The sequence below is a fragment of the Schistocerca nitens genome, chromosome 1 (genome assembly GCF_023898315.1).
Source record: "Schistocerca nitens isolate TAMUIC-IGC-003100 chromosome 1, iqSchNite1.1, whole genome shotgun sequence".
NCBI lineage: Eukaryota > Metazoa > Arthropoda > Insecta > Orthoptera > Acrididae > Schistocerca > Schistocerca nitens.
This window is the reverse complement of record NC_064614.1, coordinates 1177835571-1177856630: the sequence shown is the minus strand read 5'-3', so window position 1 is coordinate 1177856630 and position 21060 is coordinate 1177835571. Positions and strand designations below refer to the sequence as shown.

The 21060-nt window shown below is 43.8% G+C and overlaps 1 protein-coding gene across 2 annotated transcripts in view; it reads left to right on the top strand.

The window, feature by feature from the left end:
• The window catches only part of LOC126239060 (chordin-like protein 1), a 625989-nt gene that overhangs the window by 407759 nt on the left and 197170 nt on the right, over nt 1-21060 (top strand). For both annotated transcript variants that reach the window (XM_049947831.1, XM_049947832.1), the window contains one exon: nt 12071-12177. In XM_049947831.1, coding sequence (XP_049803788.1) covers nt 12071-12177 — 107 coding nt within the window. The remainder of the gene's footprint in view (nt 1-12070; nt 12178-21060) is intronic.

Below are 21060 nucleotides of genomic sequence, written 5' to 3'. Positions count from 1 at the left end.
AGTACACAAATTCCATCCCAAGAGTGCGGGGGAGGAGGGGGGGGGGGGGGAGGGACAACAGGAAGGGCACTCGGCCTCCCTCTACCACTAACATTGCCGGAGCCAATAATTAACCCTCGCAATACCAAGGAGGGGGGGGGTGTACTTTGTGTCCACCTTTGGAAAATATTGTAAACTAGTCACTAATTGTTTACGTAAAAATGGAAAACCTGATAGAAGCCGACGTCGAGGAAGATCAGTTTGGATTCAATATAGGAACACCCGACGCAATACTACGACTGCTCATAGAAAATGGGTTGAGGAAAGGCAAACCTACGCTTATAGCACTTATAGAGTTAGAGAAAGCATTTGACAATGTTGGCTGGAATACAAATTCTAAAGATGGCCGGAGTAAGATATATGGAGCGAAAGCTTACTTATAATTTGTACAGGAACCAGTTATGAGAGTCGAGGGTCATGTAAGGGAAGGAGCAGTTGAGAAGGGAGTGGGACAGAGATGTAGCCTATCTCCGATGCTATTCAATCTGTATATTGAGCAAGCAGTAAAGGAAACAAAAGACAAATTTGGCGTAGGAATTAAAGTCCAGAGAGAAGAAATAAAAACTTCGAGATTTCCCGATGAGCCGGCCAGGGTGGCCGAGCGGTTCTAGGTGCTACAGTCTGGAACCGCGCGACCGCTACGGTCGCAGGTTCCAATCCTGAATCGGGCATGGATATGTGAGATGTCCTTAGGTTAGTTAGGCTTAAGTAGTTCTAAGTTCTAGGGGACTGATGACCTCAGAAGTTAAATCCCAGTGCTCAGAGCCATTTGAACCATTTTTTAACCACATCCCGATGACATTGTAATTCTGTTAGAGACAACAAAGGACAGCTGAACGGAATGGGCAGTGTCTTGAAAGGAGGATATAAGATAAACGTCAACAAAAGCAAAACGAGGATTATGTAAAGTAGTAGATGAGTTTTGCTGTTTGGGCAGCAAACCAAATGATGATGGTTGAAGTAGAGAGCATATAAAATCTAGACTGGCAATGGTAAGAAAAACGTTTCTGGAGAAGAGAAATTATTTAACATTGAATGTAGATTTAAGTGGTAGGAGGTCTTTTCTGAAGGTATTTGTATGGAGTGCGGCCATGTATGGAAGTGAAACATGGACAATAAACAGTTTAGACAAAAAGAGAATAGAAGCTTTTGAAAGTGGTGCTACAGATGATTTCTGAACATTAGGTGGGTGGATCACGCAACTAATGCTGAGGCACTGAACAGAATTGGGGAGAAAAGAATTTTTTGGCACAACCTGACTAGATCTGGGATCGGTTGGTAGGACACATTCTGAGGCATCAAGGGATCACCGTTTTAGTACTGGAGGGAAGCGTAGGGGTAAAAATCGTAGAGGGAAACCAAGAGATGAATTCAGTAAGCAGATTCAGAAGGATGTAGGTTGCAGTAGTTACTCGGAGGCTTGCACGGGATACAGTAGCATGGAGAACCGCATCAAACCAGTCTTTGGACTGAAGGCCACGACGACGACAACAGTCAATTCCATTTTCCCCTTTTTAAACTTTTGAAAAAAAAAACAATTATTGTTTCTAATGATTTCTTCTATGTGATTCCATAAATGTTTCAAATTTTCAGTTAAACTTAACCCAAAAATTTAAGACTCGGTACTAGATAACACTTCCCCCAGTGAAAGTCATATTTTAAATTTTCGTATTCAAGACATTAATTACATCAATATCTCTTCAAAAAAATCAACAACAATTAACGAAATTTGCATTTTCTTAAACTTTTTCTGGTGTGGGCATAAAGTACCGCCCTCCACCCATGATGTTGCTAAGTATGTGCTGAAAATGTTTGATGTTGCTAAGTATGTGCTAAAAGATATTATCATGTTCTGGACCCTACTAACACATCAATAACTCTGTAAGAAGTGTGTTGTTAATATGTCAACAACAGTTAACCAATTTAGGTATTTTAAACTTTTTGTGGGGAAGACATTAATGCACGGTATTGCAAGGGTGAACATGGCGACCACGTGAAGATACGTGGTGCAGGCCAGAAGAAAAAGAAAGAAGCAACTACTGAAACGGAAAAAATTAACCACGGTCGTCACTTGGTGGGAAGGACGGGCGAGCTGGAAACAGTAAGATCTCAACGTGTTGCTTACGGAGCGGTGCTGCTTTCGCATTAGACACATTGTACCGTCTCGGTAATATGAAAAAGTCCTGCAAAACAGGGTCATCGAGTTCCAAAGGAAGAAAGATTAAGGTTTAAAGCCCTGTCGACGACAAGACCGTCAGAGATGGAACACAGGCATGGATAGGGCAAGGACAGGACTGTGACTTGGGTGACTGCAAGCCCGATGCATGGAACCGCTGCACTGCCTCGGTCGACGAGAAACTACATCAAGGCGAGGAGTCTGCGCGACTTCGTGGCACTGTCTATAGCGTAGCAAAAATAACTCACTTGCGTAATATCATTACGAGCGCCTAGCAGCTACTTTTGTGTAGCTCGCTCACTAGTAATTGAGAATGAAGTTGTTGGCGGCCCCACTCCCTCATCCTTACAGTTGGGTAAATCGACCGCACAAAGGCAAGTAAAAAGTCCCTGCCCGCACAGCGCTTTCGTAATGAACTTCATTCTGCCGTATTCTTCCTGCCACGTAGCCTAGTCATCTCGCAATGTGCAACGCTGGAGCTTGCTGTGCCGCAGTGCGCACTTCCGAACACTTAAGTGAATATTTTTATCCCTGCACCAACATCCGCGGTTTCCTCCTCTAGGACGTCTGTACATCTACTTATACAGTCCACAGGCCAATGTACAGTGGACGTGTCCTCATGCATTCGCATATAGAAAGAGATTAGAACGGCTGTCTGTATGGCTCTATAAGCGGCCTAATCTCTCTTGTCTTATTCTAATGATCCCTAAACCATACGATGGTAGCAGCGTAATAGGCTATTTTCCTATGTTGTTATTTTGGATGATTATAATATTCAAATAACATTTTCGGGCAATATTCTCACAAAATGTGTTATTTTTATGTAATTAATGCTAAAAAAAATCATTAAATGTCAAGATTTGGGCACGTGGTCGAAAACGTTTTGTTATTGGCTGAATCTCTCGCGACGTCACACGTACGAGGAAGATGAAGCTCTGTGTGCATTATAGCTGAAGTTGCTTGTCTTTTTCCGTACTTTTTCTGCTATCAGTTTAGTTAGTAACGGAAAACGCATTTGCAACTTTTAGGTAACAAGTAGAAACGAATTTTGAAAACGCTGATAGTGGGAACTTTCCGATGCGTTTATGGTCTCTTCGTTCTTCAAAAACAACCCAGATTTTTACGTTCCGGAAATAATAAATGCAAAAACTGTACTGCATGGCGACTGGGACGGAAGCACTGTGACGCAGCAATAAGTCTTAGAATTATCTTACAACTGAGGTAATCTCTGGGACTGGATTATTTGCTGGGACTATGCTGGAAACGTTTTCCAGGACAACTTGTGAAAGTAGTAGTAGTAGTAGTATTAGTAGTAGTGGGCTTCTAAGGGACTCGAGGCTCCCGTGCCGATGGTTTCTCCAGCTGGTCCTGTCTTGTGCTGCCTCTTGCCAGTTATTTATTCCCAGTCTTTCGCATATGCAGTCAATTTCATTGCGTCAAGTACTCCTGAGTCTCCTCCTTGGTCTTTTGCCATATGGATTCTCCCTGAATATTCTTAACACAATTTGGTCTTCTTACTTTCTCATCAGATGTCCAGCCCATTGCAGTCTTCTAGCATTTATTACGTTTACTATCGTTGGTTGTTGTGATAGCTCGTGGATTTCTATGTTGTGTCATCTTTTCCAGCATTGTGATTCATTGTCATAATATGGACCAAAGTTTTTTTCTATAAAGCTTATTCTTAGGCGCTTGTAAATGGTGGTGTTCTGTTTTCGTTAGGCTCCATGTTTCTGCCCCATATATTAGAACTGGTCTGATGATTGTATTATATAACTTTATTTTAGTTTAGTTTGGACCCTAAGAGATTTTGTTTTGCATAATAGGCTCGGTTAGCATTTTGCAATCTCGCTTTTATTTCTACCTGTCTCTGATTTTGTTCATCTGTCACTGATCCCAGAAATTTTAACTATTCAACACGCTCGAATTTGTGTTCACCAACTATTATGTATTTCTTCCTGCCTTTCTTAGCTCTCTGCAGGTTATTATTTGCAGCTGTGATGATGACTTCTTTTACATTGTTCCAGTATTCATCACTGGTCATTTCAAGGCTTTCTTGTGAAAGCGATCACAGTCAAACAAAATGGAAACTTTTTCATTCAGAAGATAATTTTGATTAAGTGCTGTGGTTGTTCCCAGAACTATTTTCCTAGGTACCTCTTTTCTCAATTTTCACACTTTCAGACAACGTAATAACGCTGGTGGGGAAACTACAAAGCATTTCCGTGTTTGTCTTCAAAAGCTTTACACAATGCAGTTTTTTGTTCCTCCAGGTCATTAATGTAAAGCACCGGAAACCTACGTCTATATAAAAAAGGGCTCTGAGCACTATGGGACTTAACATCTATGGTCATCAGTCCCCTAGAACTTAGAACTACTTAAACCTAACTAACCTAAGGACATCACACAACACCCAGCCATCACGAGGCAGAGAAAATCCCTGACCCCGCCGGGAATCGAACCCGGGAACCCGGGCGTGGGAAGCGAGAACGCTACCGCACGACCACGAGATGCGGGCCCTACGTCTATAAAACATGCAGTTAACGCAGGATATGTTCTACTAAATACTTAACTGCTGCTGAAAGTAGGTGCTTAAGCAGAACCAACTTTGCCTTGGTCTTATTACATCTCCACGTGGGTTCCAAACAATATTAATTTTTCTGTTTGTCAAAATCATACAGCTTTACAACTGGCTCAATGGAGACATTTAGAAATGGTAATTTGTTGTCTTCAACGAATTGTTTGTGGAAGAATAATGTGGTCGGAAATCGTTAAATGGTTTCTCAGATTCTTCAGAATAACAGCTGCACCGAGGCATGAAATACAGTTCCCTAAACTGATTCATCCGAAATTGATCGGGTGTAAAAAGGAGCTAATAAATGTAAATATACATTAACCTGTAATATGATAGAGATAAGGGTAGATAATAAGGTATCACGAGAAGAGAATGTGAAGGCGGAAAAAAAGCACTCGCTCCAAATAAGGATCGTATCATGTGGGCATTACGTTAGAAATTTATCACGGTACCTATAGAAACATCCCCTTACCAAAATCTATAAATGACAGTGCTGGAAAACCTATTACGTTATTTGATTTTCAAACAGCTGAGCAAAACTGAACGTACTCAAGACCTTTTTCTCTTTACTTACTCTGATCATCACTAAACTGACACACAATATTTTTTTAGCGCAACGCAATCTAACTTTCAATAATCCCTACAAAAGAATGACCCTGACTAACAATAATCTATACCTTTCATGAATCACTTACCTCACAAAAATCTTCGTTACTCGAACTACTGCAATACAGCGAGCGCTAATACTGCCAGCTAAATAAAAGATTCTAACTACTGAAGGCACTAACTACTGATAGGTACAGTTAGCAAATGAAAGATTTTCATAGAGATCAAACAACGTATTTACCTTAATAGTGTCCAAAAGTCATCCGCCAGCAGTGGTGGATGTGGGAAAGAGATGGCAGAATTTTGAGAGCGGACGATCTGGACGTGTGTCCGTCAGAAAAACGAAATTTGTAAGACTGGATGTCATGAACTCTCAAAATTCTCTTTCCCACATCCACCACTGCTGGCGGCTCACCTCCAACTGCAAAACGCTACGCGCTGTTCACATCCAACTGCCCAACACTACAATAGCGAATATTGCAACAATGCCAACCAGCCACAGACTGCACACAGCACAGTCAGTGATTTTCATACAGAGCGCTACGTGGCGTTACCAACATAAAAACCTAAACAGTCTACTTACACTATTACGCTACAAGCGACAACGTGTTTATGAGGAGTGTGTACTTACCTCAAAATGATCCTCGCAAGAATGAAACACACCTAGTGACCACTGCCTCATTTGTAATCTATAAGAGCGAGTTGCAACCACATTTTACACATCTTCTTATATTCTTCGGAATATTTAAAACAATATTTAGGAGTTTTCATTCATATATTTGTACAGTGTACTACTAAACACAGTTTCTAACCAATACTCCGAAACGTAAATTCCAAAACAAGGCATCACTGCGAATGAGCTCTGCGACAGGAGGAGCTGGTGCTAGCCAGTGGCGTCACAGGCATCACGTGACTCAAATGGAGCGCTGTAGAAGGCTTTCAAATTATTTGAATTTCAATTCCGTTTTTCTTTTAAAAACAAGGAAATTTATGAGAAAAACGCACGTTAAGAGCATAAAATGACAATTTAAATATTTAAGACAATTCCCAGAAAACAAATACCCCAGTGTCGCACAGTATTCTTAAAAAAAAAACAGGTTCTCTAAATTTACTCAAAAGAGTTTTTCGACAATTACGTCGTTATTATTCCAATGATTCCCATTTAACATCCCCGTGCAGACTGTGTGCTTTCATGTGTGATAATGAAGCTATCTATGACATTTGCCGCCGAAACTTGGACATTCAACGGCCGACTTACACCAATCTGAACAGGCTGATTGGCCAGATTGTATCCTCAATCACGGCACCTCTTCGCTTTGATGGAGCTCTTAATGTGGACTTGACAGAATTCCAGACCAACTTGGTTCCCTACCCTCGTATCCATTTCCCACTTGTTACCTATGCTCCAGTAATCTCTGCAGAAAGGGCTTACCATGAGCAACTTTCTGTGGCAGAAATAACCAATGCTTGTTTCGAACCTGCCAACCAGATGGTGAAATGTGATCCAAGGTATGGAAAGTACATGGCATGTTGTATGCTGTACAGAGGAGATGTTGTGCCGAAGGATGTAAATGCTGCCATTGCAACAATTAAGACAAAGCGAACCATCCAGTTTGTGGATTGGTGTCCAACTGGCTTCAAGGTGGGAATAAATTACCAACCTCCTACTGTGGTACCTGGTGGTGATCTTGCAAAGGTTCAGCGTGCTGTTTGCATGCTGTCAAACACAACTGCAATTGCAGAGGCTTGGGCTCGTCTTGACCACAAGTTTGATTTGTTACAATTCCTCCAGCAAATCCAAGTCTTCCATTCACCTTCTCTAATGTCGATTTCATGTGATCGTCCCATTCCATTATCTTCTTAGTATTACTCCTGAATGTTTACACGATGTGACCCGCACAAGATGTTCAGCACTAATTTCGTATGAGGGGCAATCAAATGAAAACCGAACCCCCTCCACGACGGGACAACGGAACGCTTTCAATCAAAAGTAATCAGCACACGCGTTACAACATTTATCTCACTGGGAGACGAGACGATGAATTCCTGTTTTGTAGAAGGCTACGGGCGGCTGGCGGATCCACAACCGCAACCAGTCTTGCACTTCCTCGCTCGAGTGAAACCGATGTCCACTCATGTCTTCCTTCAGGTCACTAGGGGTGTGAAAATCACAGGGTAAAAGATCCGGGCTGTACGGAGGGTGTTGCAGTGTTTCCCAACCAGGTTACTGACGCCTAGTCTTCGTCCGTTTGACAGTGTGGGGATGGGCGTTATCGTGAAAAAGGATTATTCTGTCCCACAGCGTTCCGACAGCCGAGGGCAAACGGCAGAGCCAGCCAGCAGTGGGGACACCCCACATCTCCCCCGCCAAAGAATTTCAAAGGTGTTCACACAAGTTCCGGTAAGGTCTTGACGACCTTCTTCTTGGACAGCAGGGTCCTTCTGCTTGTCGAGTTCCTCGAACGTGGAACCACAATCAGTGCGCAGCACTATGAAGGGAATGCGCAGAAACTGCGACGCGCCATAAAGTCAAGTCGCCCGAATCATCCTGTTGCACGGTAACGCCCACTATCTCACTGCCAATCGGACGATTTGATTTTGAAACCCTGCAACATCCTCCGTACAGCCTGGATCTTTCACACTGTCGTGTTAAAACAGAATTTTACGTGCTCATTCGATAGAGCGGTTCCGAATTAGTCTGTGCGATATTCGTTTTTCCTTGTATAATTAGCAGGGAAAGCAAAAGACGAAGAGCAAACTGAACTCCAGTGGCGACTCGTGCCCCTCCTGGCCTGCACTGAGACCGTCTTGCAGCACTGCTGTCTAGTACACTATGTGATCAAAAGTATCCGGACACCCTCCAAAACATGTTTCTCATATTAGGCGCATTGTGCTGCCACCTGCTGCCAGGTACTCCATACCAGCGACCTCAGTAGTCATTAGACATCGTGAGAGGGCAGAATGGGCTACTCCGCGGAACTCACAGACTTCGAACATGGTCAGGTGATTGGGTGTCACTTGAGTCATACGTCTGTACGCGAAATTTCCACACTCCTAAACATCCCTAGGTCCACTGTTTCCGATGTAATAGTGAAGTGGAAACGTGAAGGGACACGTACAACACAAAAGCGTATATGGCAACCCCGTCTGTTGACTGGCAGAGACCGCCGACAGCTGAAGAGGGTCGTAATGTATAATAGGCAGACATCTATCCAGACAATCACATAGGAATTGCAAACTGCATCAGGATCCACTGCAAGTACTATGACAGGTGGGAGGTGAGAAAACTTGGATTTCATGGTCGGGCGGCTGCTCATAAGCCACACGTCACGCTGGTATATGCCAAACGACGTCTCGCTTGGTGTAAGTAGCGTAAGCATTGGACGATTGAACAGTGGTAAAACGTTGTGTGGAGTGACGAATCACGGTAGACAATGTGGCGATCCGATGGCAGGGTGTGGGTATGGCGAATGTCCGGTGAACGTCATCTATCAGCGTGTGTAGTGCCAACAGTAAAATTCGGACGCTTTGGTGTTATGGTGTGGTCATGTTTTTCATGCAGGGGGCTTGCACATCTTGTTGTGTTACGTGGTACTATCGCAGCACAGGTCTGCATTGATGTTTTAAGCACCTTCTTGCTTCCCACTGTTGAAGAGCAATTCGGGGATGGTGATTGCATCTTTCATCACGATCGAACACCTGTTCATGATGCACGGCCTGTGGCGGAGTGGTTAAACGACAATAACATTCCTGTAAAGGACTGGCATGCACAGAGTCCTGACCTGAATCCTATAGAACACCTTTCGGATGTTTTGGAACGCAGACTTAGTGCCAAGCATCACCGACCGACATTGATACCTCTCCTCAGTGCAGCACTGTCAAGAATAGGCTGCCATTTCCCAAGAAACCTGGCAGCAGCTGACTGAACGTACGCCGGCGAGAGTGGAAGCTGTCATCAAGGCTAAAGGTGGGCCAACACCATATTGAATTCCTGCATTACCGATGGAGGGCGCTACGAACTTGTAAGTCATTTTCAGCCAGATGTCCGGATACTTCTGATCACATAGTGTATCTGCTGGGATACTGGTTATTCTTCCTGTTTTAGTGTGCCTGTTAATATACAGGCTGTCCCAGAAATGTCGTGAGGAACTTTGGGGGGTTGTAGAGGGTGTCTTAAGGAAGAAATCGAGGATAGGAACCCGTTTCCGAAAACGTCTTCCAACAACGCCTCAGAACGTGGTAGTTATAGGCGCCGACGCCTGTGACTAGGCCGCTCTTTCGGCACGCTGACGAACCGTAGGCGAGACGTCTCGCAGTATTGTTTCTTATTCAGTGATCGCGACTGACTGCCACGATCGCCAGTGGAAGTATGGAGCAAGCTGTTGCGTAGAAAGGCCTTGTCTCCTGTGAATGCGACGCTGTGTTGTCCCTGCGGACGATGGTTTCAGACAAACTGGAACCCTCTAAAACTACCAATCTTCCTTGATATACAAGTGAAACATAAACTGCGGATGAAAACTCGTGTCCGAAACTGTTGTCTACAGAGGTAACAGAGCATGGCATTCATAGGAGACAAGGCCTTCCTATTCAGCAGCTAGCTCCATCTTCTCCACTGACGATCGTGGCAATCAGTCACAGTCACTGAATAACAAACAACATTGCGAGACGTTCCGCCTACAGTACGCTTGCTGCGGAAGTGGCGGTCCTAGCGGCAGGAACTGGCACCTACACTACTGGCCATTAAAACTGCTACACCACGAAGATGACGTGATACAGACGCTAAATTTAACCGACCGGAAGAAGATGCTGTGATATGCAAATGATTAACTTTTCACAGCATTCACACAAAGTTGGCGCCGGTGGCGACACCTACAACGTGCTGACATGAGCAAAGTTTCCAATCGATTTCTCATACACAATCGGAAGTTGACCGGCGTTGCCTGGTGCAACGTTGTCGTGATGCCTCGTGTAAGGACGAGAAATGCATACCATCACGTTTCCGACTTTGATAAAGGCCGGATTGTAGCCTATCGCGATTGCGGTTTATCGTATCGCGACATTGACGCTTGCGTTGGTCAAGATCCAATGACTGTTAGCAGGATATGGCATCGGTGGGTTCAGGAGGGTAATACGGAACGCCGTGCTGGATCCCAACGGCCTCGTATCACTAGCAGTCGAGATGATAGGCATCTTATCCGCATGGCTGTAACGGATCGTGCAACCACGTCTCGATCCCTGAGTCAACAGTTGGGGGCATTTGCAAGACAACAACCATCTGCACGAACAGTTCGACGACGTTTGCAGCAGCATGGACTATCAGCTCGGAGACCGTGGCTGCGGTTACCCTCGACGCTGCATCACAGACAGGAGCGCCTGCGATGATGTACTCAACAACGAACCTGGGGGCACGAATGGCAAAACGTCATTTTTTCGGATGAATCCAGGTTCCGTTTACAGCATCATGATGGTCGCATCCGTGTTTGGCGACATTGCGGCGGTGAACGCACATTGGAAGCGTGTATTCGTCATCGCCATACTGGCGTATCACCCGGCGTGATGGTATGGGGTGCCATCGGTTACACGTCTCGGTCACCTCTTGTTCGCATTGACGGCACTTTGAACAGTGAACGTTAGATTTCAGATGTGTTACGACCCGTGGCTCTACCCCTCATTCGATCCCTGCGAAACCCTACATTTCAGCAGGATAATGCACGACCGCATGTTGCAGGTCCTGTACGGGCCTATCTGGATACAGAAAATGTTCGACTGCTGCCCTGGCCAGCACATTCTCCAGATCTGTCACCAATTGAAAAGTCTGGTCAATGGTGGCCGGGCAACTGGCTCGTCACAATACGCCAGTCACTGCTGTTGATGAACTGTGGTATCGTGTTGGAGCTGCATGGGTAACTGTACCTGTACACGCCATCCAAGCTCTGTTTGACTCAATGCCCAGGAGTATCAAGGCCGTTATTACGGCCAGAGGTTGTTCTGGGTACTGGTATCTCAGGATCTATGCACCCAAATTGCGTGAAAATGTAATCATATGTCAGTTCTAGTATAATATATTTGTCTAATGAATACCCATTTATGATATGCATTTCTTCTTGGTATAGCAGTTTTAATGGTCAGTAGCGTATAATGACGTTGTTCCTCAAGATTCTCTAAGCCCCTCAAAGTCTCTCACAACATATCTAGGCCACCCAGTACGCCGATTAAAAGGAATATCGCACTAGACTGACTTGGTACCGCTATTTCGAATGGGCACGTAAAATTCTGCTGTTGTGTTACCGGTAACAAGAAACAAACCAACACTTTCTGTCGATACTAGACATCGCAGGAAAGTGGCGATGGGCAGTATTTATTTGGCCTGAATTCAGCTATGTGTTGGTAAAACGGAACTGGAAATATCTGCTGAAACACCAGAGAAAACGCGCCTCTGTGTTCCCACGCTCCTGAGACACTGATGCTTAGTTTGCTGGCCACAAAATGTACTCCGGCACTACTTCGTCCCTGTACTACAAAACCTGCGGATTACAGTCTGTTGAGTTACCATACACCAAACAGGCGGCCACAGTCTATCGCCATCGCTCGAGCCTGTGGCGAGATGAAAGTTTGCTGCTGTGTGACTGACATGTTGTGTCGCTGCTCACCTTACGTGACGCCCCTCCCTGTTGCAGACGGGCGCTGCAAGTTCGGGCTGGCGGAGTACGAGCTGGGCGAGCGCTGGTTCCCGCGGCTGGAGTCGCAGGGCACCGTCTTCTGCGTCACCTGCGGCTGCTACGAGGTGAGTGGCTGTGCTTCTGGCCCGTGCTACACGACGCACCTAACAAGGCGTACGCCTCTTCTGCAGCGCCCCTAGCTTACATGTCTGGGACTGCGGATCGGTTCACCTCCTCAGATTACTAGCGGGATACTCATGACGCAAAAACTCGAACGGCAAGGATAAGTCATTGTTTAATCCTTTAAGAGTCTGAGAGAGATCGAGTTTATTTATTACTTGGGACGTTCATTAACTATTTCAGCACTTTTTTTCCCCTATGGACGTGGGTTGGGCTGACTCGGGGCTACAATACACCATATTATTCCCCACTCTTTTGGCTTGAAAACCCTGTTTTTCTGCATAATCTCCGTTGAAGGCGACGACCTTACGCCACATCATTGGAAGGCTTGTATGCCCGCGTGGTACCGCTGTGCTGATGGTTGTCGAAACCAACGTCGTTCTGCATCAATAACCTCATGTCCGTTACAATTATCCGGGCTGTTATGCCGTGGTCGGTTGATGAATTCTGTGTCAATTCCCAATGTTTCGTCCCCGTCTGCGGAGGACATCTACTGGCTGAGTAGCGAGCCAGTGGATGTGTTTGACCTTCCATCGAGCTACAGATCCCCGTGAAGATGTCCTCCGCAGACGGGGACGAAACGTTGGGAATTGACACAGAATTCATCAACCGACCACGGCATAACAGCCCGGATAATTATAATGGACATGACATTTCCGGCCGTGAAAGTCTACATTTTAGTATCAATAACCTCCGCATCATCCACGTACTGCCTCCCGCGGAGTGCATTCTTCATTGGGCCAAACAGATACGGAAGTCCGAAGCTCCGAGATCCTGGATGTAGGATGTATTAGGACGAACAGTCCAATGAAATTTGTGTGCTCCTTTCGCGTGCGCAGCTTCGTGTGAGGCATTGCGTTGTCGTGGAGAAAAAGAAGTTCATTTGCACCTTTGTGGCAACGAACACGCTGAAGTCGTTTCTTCAATTTCCTGAAGATAGCACGACACACTTGAGAGTTGATCGTTGCAGCAGAGGAAGGACATCAAACAGAATTACCGCTTCAGAGTCCTAGAAGATCGTCGCCATAACTTTACCGGCTGAGATTGTGCCATTGAACATTTTCTTCGGAGGATAGGATGTTTGGAGCCGCTCCATATATTGCCGTTTTCGTTTCCGGTTCGAAGTGATGAAACCATATTTCATCGACGCAAGCAGTTCCGCACAAATGGTCCTTCGTTGCTCTTTTTGGCCTTCTGTTACGCGGCTGAAACCCAGCCTTCACACAACCTTGAGTGCCCCATCTGGGGGACCAGTGTGTGTCAACACTGCCAACAGAGACATCCATTCACAATAAATCCCACATTTTCTTCAATCAAAATTGGCCGATAGAAAATGTGTTGCGTTACTTAATTGAACACCCCTCGTAATTGTTGTTTTCTTATATTGCTATCACGGAATTACAGAAGTTGGAGAAAAATATGGAAACACAGCAAGACATGCATGTTTGAACATAAATTAAAGTGAAACTGGTTCCCACGTTCTGTGCCACTTGTGCGAATTCCTTTCAGTATCATCGACAGCAGCTTCTCAAAACAATCCACGTCAGTTCTCACGGAGTTCCGAAAGTACCGCGGATCATGTACTGCAGCATCTGGAATCGTATCACAATGAAGAATATCGTTTCTCGCCCCAGATCGTCGCGGGAGACGAAAAATGATGTCAGCACTTTGAGCTGAAGAGCGAGCATCGAAGCCAACAATGGAAGCACATGGATTCAGCCCATCAAAAAAATCGGAAGCCGTGGACGCGAGCTCCGGAAAGTTACGATGATCATTTCCTTTGGCTGAAAGGGTGTTGCAGCTCATTGGAACATGGCGCCACAGTTAAAGCGCAGCGGTATGTGGACACTTTGCAAAAACAGAAGCGCGCCATAAAATCCAAACACCCAGGAATGTTGATGGACGGCATCATTCTGTTGCAGGCTAATATCTGCCCACGTGTTACCAAGGTTGTTCCGACTACTCTGCTGAAGATTCTCTGGGAACCCCTTACACTCTATACAGTCCCGACCTCTCTCCATGTGATTTCCGTATGCTTTTGAGCACTGAAGGAAGACATTCGTAGCCGTCGATTAGCTATGGGCGAAGAGGCGCAGTCCTGGATACAGTGTCCGCAGCTCGTGGTCGTGCGGTAGCGTTCTCTCTTCCCGCGCCCGAGTTCCCGGGTTCGATTCCCGGCGGGGTCAGGGATTTCCTCTGCCTCGTGATGACTGGGTGTTGTGTGATGTCCTTAGGTTAGTTAGGTTTACGTAATTCTAAGTTCTAGGGGACTGATGACCATAGATGTTAAGTCCCATAGTGCTCAGAGCGATTTGAACCTGGATACAGTCACGGTTCCGTAGGCAGTCGCAAGCATTATTCCATGAGGGCATTTACCGTCGTGTCTTGCAGTGGGATAAATATATTAATAGTTATGGGGATTAGTTTTGAAATAATAAACTGTTTAATTACTTTATTTTCCATTTGTCTTGTTTTCATGTGACTGACCCTTGTATACAAGATGATACAGCTGCCCCCTACAACTGGGTTTTATGCAACCTGCAACATCTTAAAAACCACATGCGATATCTGCATATTCTCTCGCTTGCTACGTATAGTGTGTTAGTCCTACAGAAAAGATAAACAGGACCGTTTTGTAAGAAAGTTAACGTAGCTAAATCTTGTACTGGGATACGTATTCTGCTGGGTGCCATGGTTTTTGAATTATTCAAGAAAAACTCGTTCGGCGGCCTCTTTTGTTACTTTTTCTTGAATAATTCGGAAACAATAACCTCTAGCGAAAACGTACCCTAGTACAAAATTTCACTGCAATTTGCCACAAAAAGGTCCCATTCATTTTTTCTGTAGGACCAATAGTCTGCACGTAACAAGCGAGAGTATATAAAAATCTTGCCTGCAGTACGGTGTGTTTGAAAAATAACCTCCTAGTTTTAATGTGTCCCAGAATCTGTACAAAGTGACATACACTATTCTATTCTGTGGTGTTTGATTCATCAATTCTCCAAGTTTGGCTCCCCCGCAGTTGGCAGGTCTTGAGATGGTACCAATGCTGTTTTTTTTTTTTTTTTTTTTTTTTTTTTTCCTCTGGTCCCTCAGTTCAGTCCAGCCATGCGTGCGTGCAGTGCAGTGCAGTGCAGACCAACTCACCAACAACGTGCACTTCGCAACAGAAAGGGCACTGTATTATTTGGCTTGTGAAAACTGAGCCAGTTATAACAGTGCAACGTCAGTATGGTGGTTAACCACCTACAGCAAATACTATTCATCATTGGCTAAGATCTTTCTAGGAAACCGGTAGTGTTTTAAAAGTAAAATCACCAGGTAGACCGAGAACTTCTCAAGATGTTGTTGAACAGATCCGTGTTTCGTGCTTTCGGCGCCCCAAGAAGTCATTGGCCAGACGTAGTCTACAATTAGGAGTGCCTAAAAGTACTGTGTATTATGTGCGTAAAAAACTCAAGTTGCGTGCCTACAAATTGCAACTTTTACATGAAATAAAACCTACTGATAAAATCGAAAGGTGTGAGTTTGCCGTTGACATTCTACACAGAATTGATGATGTCAATTTTTTAAAAAAAAGAGTCTCTTTTCTGATGATGCTACATTTCATGTCAGTGGAGCAGTTAAAACGTCATAACTGCAGAATTTGGGGGGGGGGGGGGGGGGGGAGTAGAACATCCACATGAAGTTATTCAGCATCAACGTGACTCTCTCAAAATTTATGTCTCACATAAAAAAATGTTGTAAACAGTGAAAAGATCAGAGACAATAATCACTTACAGGAAAGAATCGTCATGGCGTTTGACAGTTACACCTGAAATGTTGGTGAGTATGTGGCGAGAAGTGGAATACCGTCTCGACGTGTGCATGGCAACAAATGGATCCCACGTTGACGTCTACTAACATTAAACCAAACTTGAAGGAATTCTCTTTCATAATATGTGCTCATTATTGTAATTGTTCATTAATTTCCCCATTAAATTTATACTTAAAACTAGGGAGTTCTTTTTTTAAACACCCTGTATTTGAAGGCATTCCCAGTTGCATAAAACCTAGCGGTTGTGGCAGTTGAGTCACGCTATACACAAGACTTAGGTCTTGTATTGTATTTCAAGCACAGTTAAATGAAATTATCTTGTCCTGTACGAAAATTTGAACAAATTTATCCTTTATAAAAGAATAACATTCTAAATATTTTCATTGTTTTGTAATCAGTTGGAACGGATTAATCTGTTTCGTAACGTCAGACATTTCGTTAGAGGGTCTGAAATTATTATACTGAAATACTGAATAACAGGCAAGATATTACAATGATTGGATTAGACAAATTATAATATACGAAAAATCAAACAAAAATATTTGTTGTAGAACAGTAAGTTCAGGATCATCTTAAAAGTATGAGTACCTTAAAAGACTGCAAATTACAGTAATTAATATTATATTAAGTGACTCATTAGTTTCCATTTTTCTACCACCAGCATTACCATGAGCATATCTCTGAGGTATTAGTTCTTAGGTAGGGCTCACTGTCAGTGTAAACCGTTTGAAGATCGAGCTCCATGTGAAAATGCTTGTGTATGGATCTTGGAGGGATCATAGTGAAAACTGTTTGAACTGTAAATGTGAAACCTTCAAATACGTGGCGAAACGAATCTCATGTAAACGATGTACCACAAAGCGTAAAACGTAACAAGTGGAAGGTGTAGGAAATTGGCATTTTCAACACTATAATGAGAAACCGATTCCTCAGGTTTTGCCGGCCGGAGTGGCCGTGCGGTTCTAGGCGCTACAGTCTGGAACCGAGCGACCGCTACGGTCACAGGTTCGAATCCTGCCTCGGGCATAGATGTGTGTGATGTCCTTAGGTTAGTTAGGTTTAATTAGTTCTAAGTTCTAGGCGACTGATGACCTCAGAAGTTAAGTGGCATAGTGCTGAGAGCCATTTGAACCATTTGAACCTTGGGTTTTCCTAATTTATCTAAAGTTTGTGGCTGGGAAGAAGGCATTTCGATGTGTACACAAATTTAAAGTCTTTATGCTTGCCAGCCATTCAGTTTATAAAATTCAGTCTGAAAACATGTGTTTAACACATGATACGATTCTTGGTGGAACGCATATTACTTAATTCATCCATATTCGCTTATAAAACCATCTAGAAGACTGAAGGAAAGAAATATCACGATCGATAGCAGTTTTACCGTCACTGAAGTACAGGAGCACTCTCGAAATGGTTAAGAACTGATCTTCAACGAACTATTAAAGGGAGTACAGTTTATCGGATACGCACATTGCCGTAAATGCTATCTGAAGAAAGCGGATGAATTCGATTGGCTCCGGAATAGCTCACTACTGCGCCTCACGAAACACGAGATAATTTATGAGAGGTGATGGTTCAAATGGTTCAAATGGCTCTGAGCACTATGGGACTTAACATCTATGGTCATCAGTCCCCTAGAACTTAGAACTACTTAAACCTAACTAACCTAAGAACAGCACACAACACCCAGTCATCACGAGGCAGAGAAAATCCCTGACCCCGCCGGGAATCGAACCCGGGAACCCGGGCGCGGTATGAGAGGTGACATTTCGAAGAATTACAAACTTTGGCAGTTGACCAAACGCAGAAGAAAACAAACGACAACATATAGAAGGCACACCTCACTCATATTTCGCCGAGGAAATATTTCAGAACTCCAACTTCACGACGAAGTATCATGTCTACAACTTTTTGATGCGGGAAATGTCCACAGTTTGTCGTATTTTTGACTCGAGGGTACACTATCAAGTCTTACGTCTGCTGCGAGGTGACAAAACTGCGTCGGCTTGTTCAAAACAAACAGCGAATTTGTTTACTACACGAGAACGCTCGTTCTGCGCGGCATACAGCAACCGTTTTCGACGCCCTTGCGGCAAGTTGTGAGTCGTTCATCGCACAGACGAGGCCTGGTCTTGCAAAAAGCGACTTTCGCTTTTTTCCCAGAGCTTAAGAACTACGCCTACGAGGAAAATACTTTTTCGGGCGAGGAAAAGATTCCAGAGAGTGAAAAAGCTGCTGAGAGAGCAACCAGAATGTTTCTAAGACGTCGAAATAAAGCAAATCCGCTAATACACAAACTGTACATCTATGGTATTAATGTGGTAAAATAAATGGAAGTATTTTCAGTATATACCGGATGATTAGGAACTGACAGAATCAATAACTCTAAATGTTTTACCAGTTACAAAATGTGCAGAAATTGAAGTGGACGCTGATGAAAACATCAGTAGATTTTGTCGTGTACACAGATTTAAAGTAATTATGCTTGCCAAGCTTTTCCGGTTAAAAAATTCAGTCTGGAAACGTGCTCCCGCAGCTGTTGCCACTCGCCATGTAAACACATGTTTTACCCGGGACGCACGAAAACAGGACCCCAAGCCAATATCGCGTTAAAATTTCAGCGCTGGCCATTTAGATTCAATACAAGCCCATCTCGTCGGTAAATTGAGTATGACTTGGCCCACAGCCTGTTCATTCCGAAAACGGAGACTACATTTTTTTTTTTTAATACAGAGATCACAAAACCAGAGTAAGATATCGCGTTAAAACTTTGTTCTAGCTTACCTGCACGTGATACATCATCACAAGTTTGATGCACAGTATTTAATTACTCATCTCTATCAGAAACGGGCATGCTTTTTAATAACCGGAAGGGCGCCACAGAAATGTTGCTACTCCGCACAACGTCCAAATTTCGATTATCACGTCTACGACACGGCACTCTTTCAGCGCTCATAGTATCTAGGGTCCGTTGACGATAATACAATAGTAGTTCTGTACTGCCAAAATATGAATAACTTAATACTGAAAATTTCATTCTACAGATAAGTACGATTTTCATTTGTTGGACACGCAGCGCGTGTATTAAACAGTAAATTGTATCTTGCAAGATCCCCTCGCTTCTAAACTGATACTGTCATTACTCAGCTTAGCCGCGAGTCTGTAGAGGGTGGTATATGTGACGTACAGTATGACTGGTCAGCATTTCCACCCGGAATTTGCGAGTGTAAGTCGGACCTTCCTTGATCCGCCCTGGTGGGTCGTGTCGTCGGATTTCCTCCTACCTGTGCGCGGTGCAGCTCTCGTAAATGTCGTCTCGTGCAGATTCTTCATTGGCGCATTGGATGTCTCTGTCGGTGGAAGCTAATTATTAGATCAATAATAAAACACTCATGTCAAAAACTACTCGTAACCGAGAGCATGGCTACCATCGAACAAGACAGGAAGAGCTCTTAACGCCGACTGCCGACTTTGGCGCGCAGTCCGTATCTCTTACTAGTTTCGTCACAGTTCGTGGATTTCCGATCAGGTTCGTACTTACTAAGATACGCGTTTTTTAATGAAAGGGTGTGAATTTTAACGAGGCAAAGATATGATAAATAGTTTTAAATATCCAGAGGCTCCTCCTAGTATTCGTGTTGTTGTAAATGACTTTAATTATTAAATATAAATAAACAAAATCGGTGACTTTGGCGCCAGATGGCGGTACTTCCCTTCATGTATATTTACCATGCTGACGTTTGTTGTTACGGTCCAGCGCCGAGCCCCACCCTACTAGAGTTGGGCAACACGATTCTTTTTCCCGATTCGATTCCTACGATTCAATCTCACATTGCGAATCGATTCCTACGATCCGTTCACGATTCATTCTAGTCTGTGATGGCACGATTCTTACGGAATGCAAAAAGTTCTACATCGTACTCACAGATGGCAGCACATTGTCAATGGAGTTAGAATCGAACTGCCAGAAATAGTTTATTTATGAGGTGCATATGACGTTACAAGTGTGATTCTCGTTTTATACGTCTAATGCCTTAATTGTTGAAAGGTCACGTTTGATTTGATTGCATCTATTGTTTTATTTCAGTATGCTAGGAAAGAGGAGTCGATTTATGCGGAAGGTGGTGCAAAATTACGTGGTATGCCAGTTTGGTTGTGTGGCTTGAACGTATCTAACTACAGACGTCTGTTTTATAGTAACAAAATCTAGCAATGAGGCAGACGTGGTTTGGCTCGTATCATCCTAAGTTTTTCTGTGCTAAGATGTCTTTCCAAGTCCACATCACCCTTGTAATTCATAACGCAGCTGACAGCCCTCCCACACAGCACATTTCTTCTAAATACAAAGCACAGGTATTTTGCTTTTAATTTGTCTGAGAACTTGACGCTGTCACTACTATTTACGTGAGAAGACGACATACTTCTAAACAATAGGATTCAATCGTATACAGCGACATTACTTCACTAAAATTTAATATAGATCTGAACACGATAACATTCGAATACTCGAACTTGAAATTATTAATTAATTAAAAAGCTTTTGTTTAAAGACGGTATTACACTGCCAAGAAAGGTATTGGTTAGAGAGAGCCTACATTCTCTCTATATAGGCTCTGTAATATTGGTCTAGTGCGACAGCCATTTAGTGGCGGCACTGGTGGAACTAACAGAATTATCAAATTAGCAGTGAAGTAATGTCGCTGTATACGATTGTATCCTACACTTTAGAAGAATGTCGTCTTCTCACATAAATAGTAGTGGCAGAAGCAATTTCTCAGACAAATTAAAAGCAAAATTCCTATGCTTTGTATTTCGACGAAACAAAAGTTAAGCTAAATTTGCAGTGTGTGAGGGCTGACAGTTGCTTTATTGTGAAATATAAGGTGCTGTGGAATTGGAAAGAGCACGGAAAAAATAGGTAGGATGATACGAATCCGCGCATGTGCACTATATAGGGATAGTAAATGGGAAATGCCTTTACGCTCGTTCCCGTCAGCCACCGCCAAGTGTC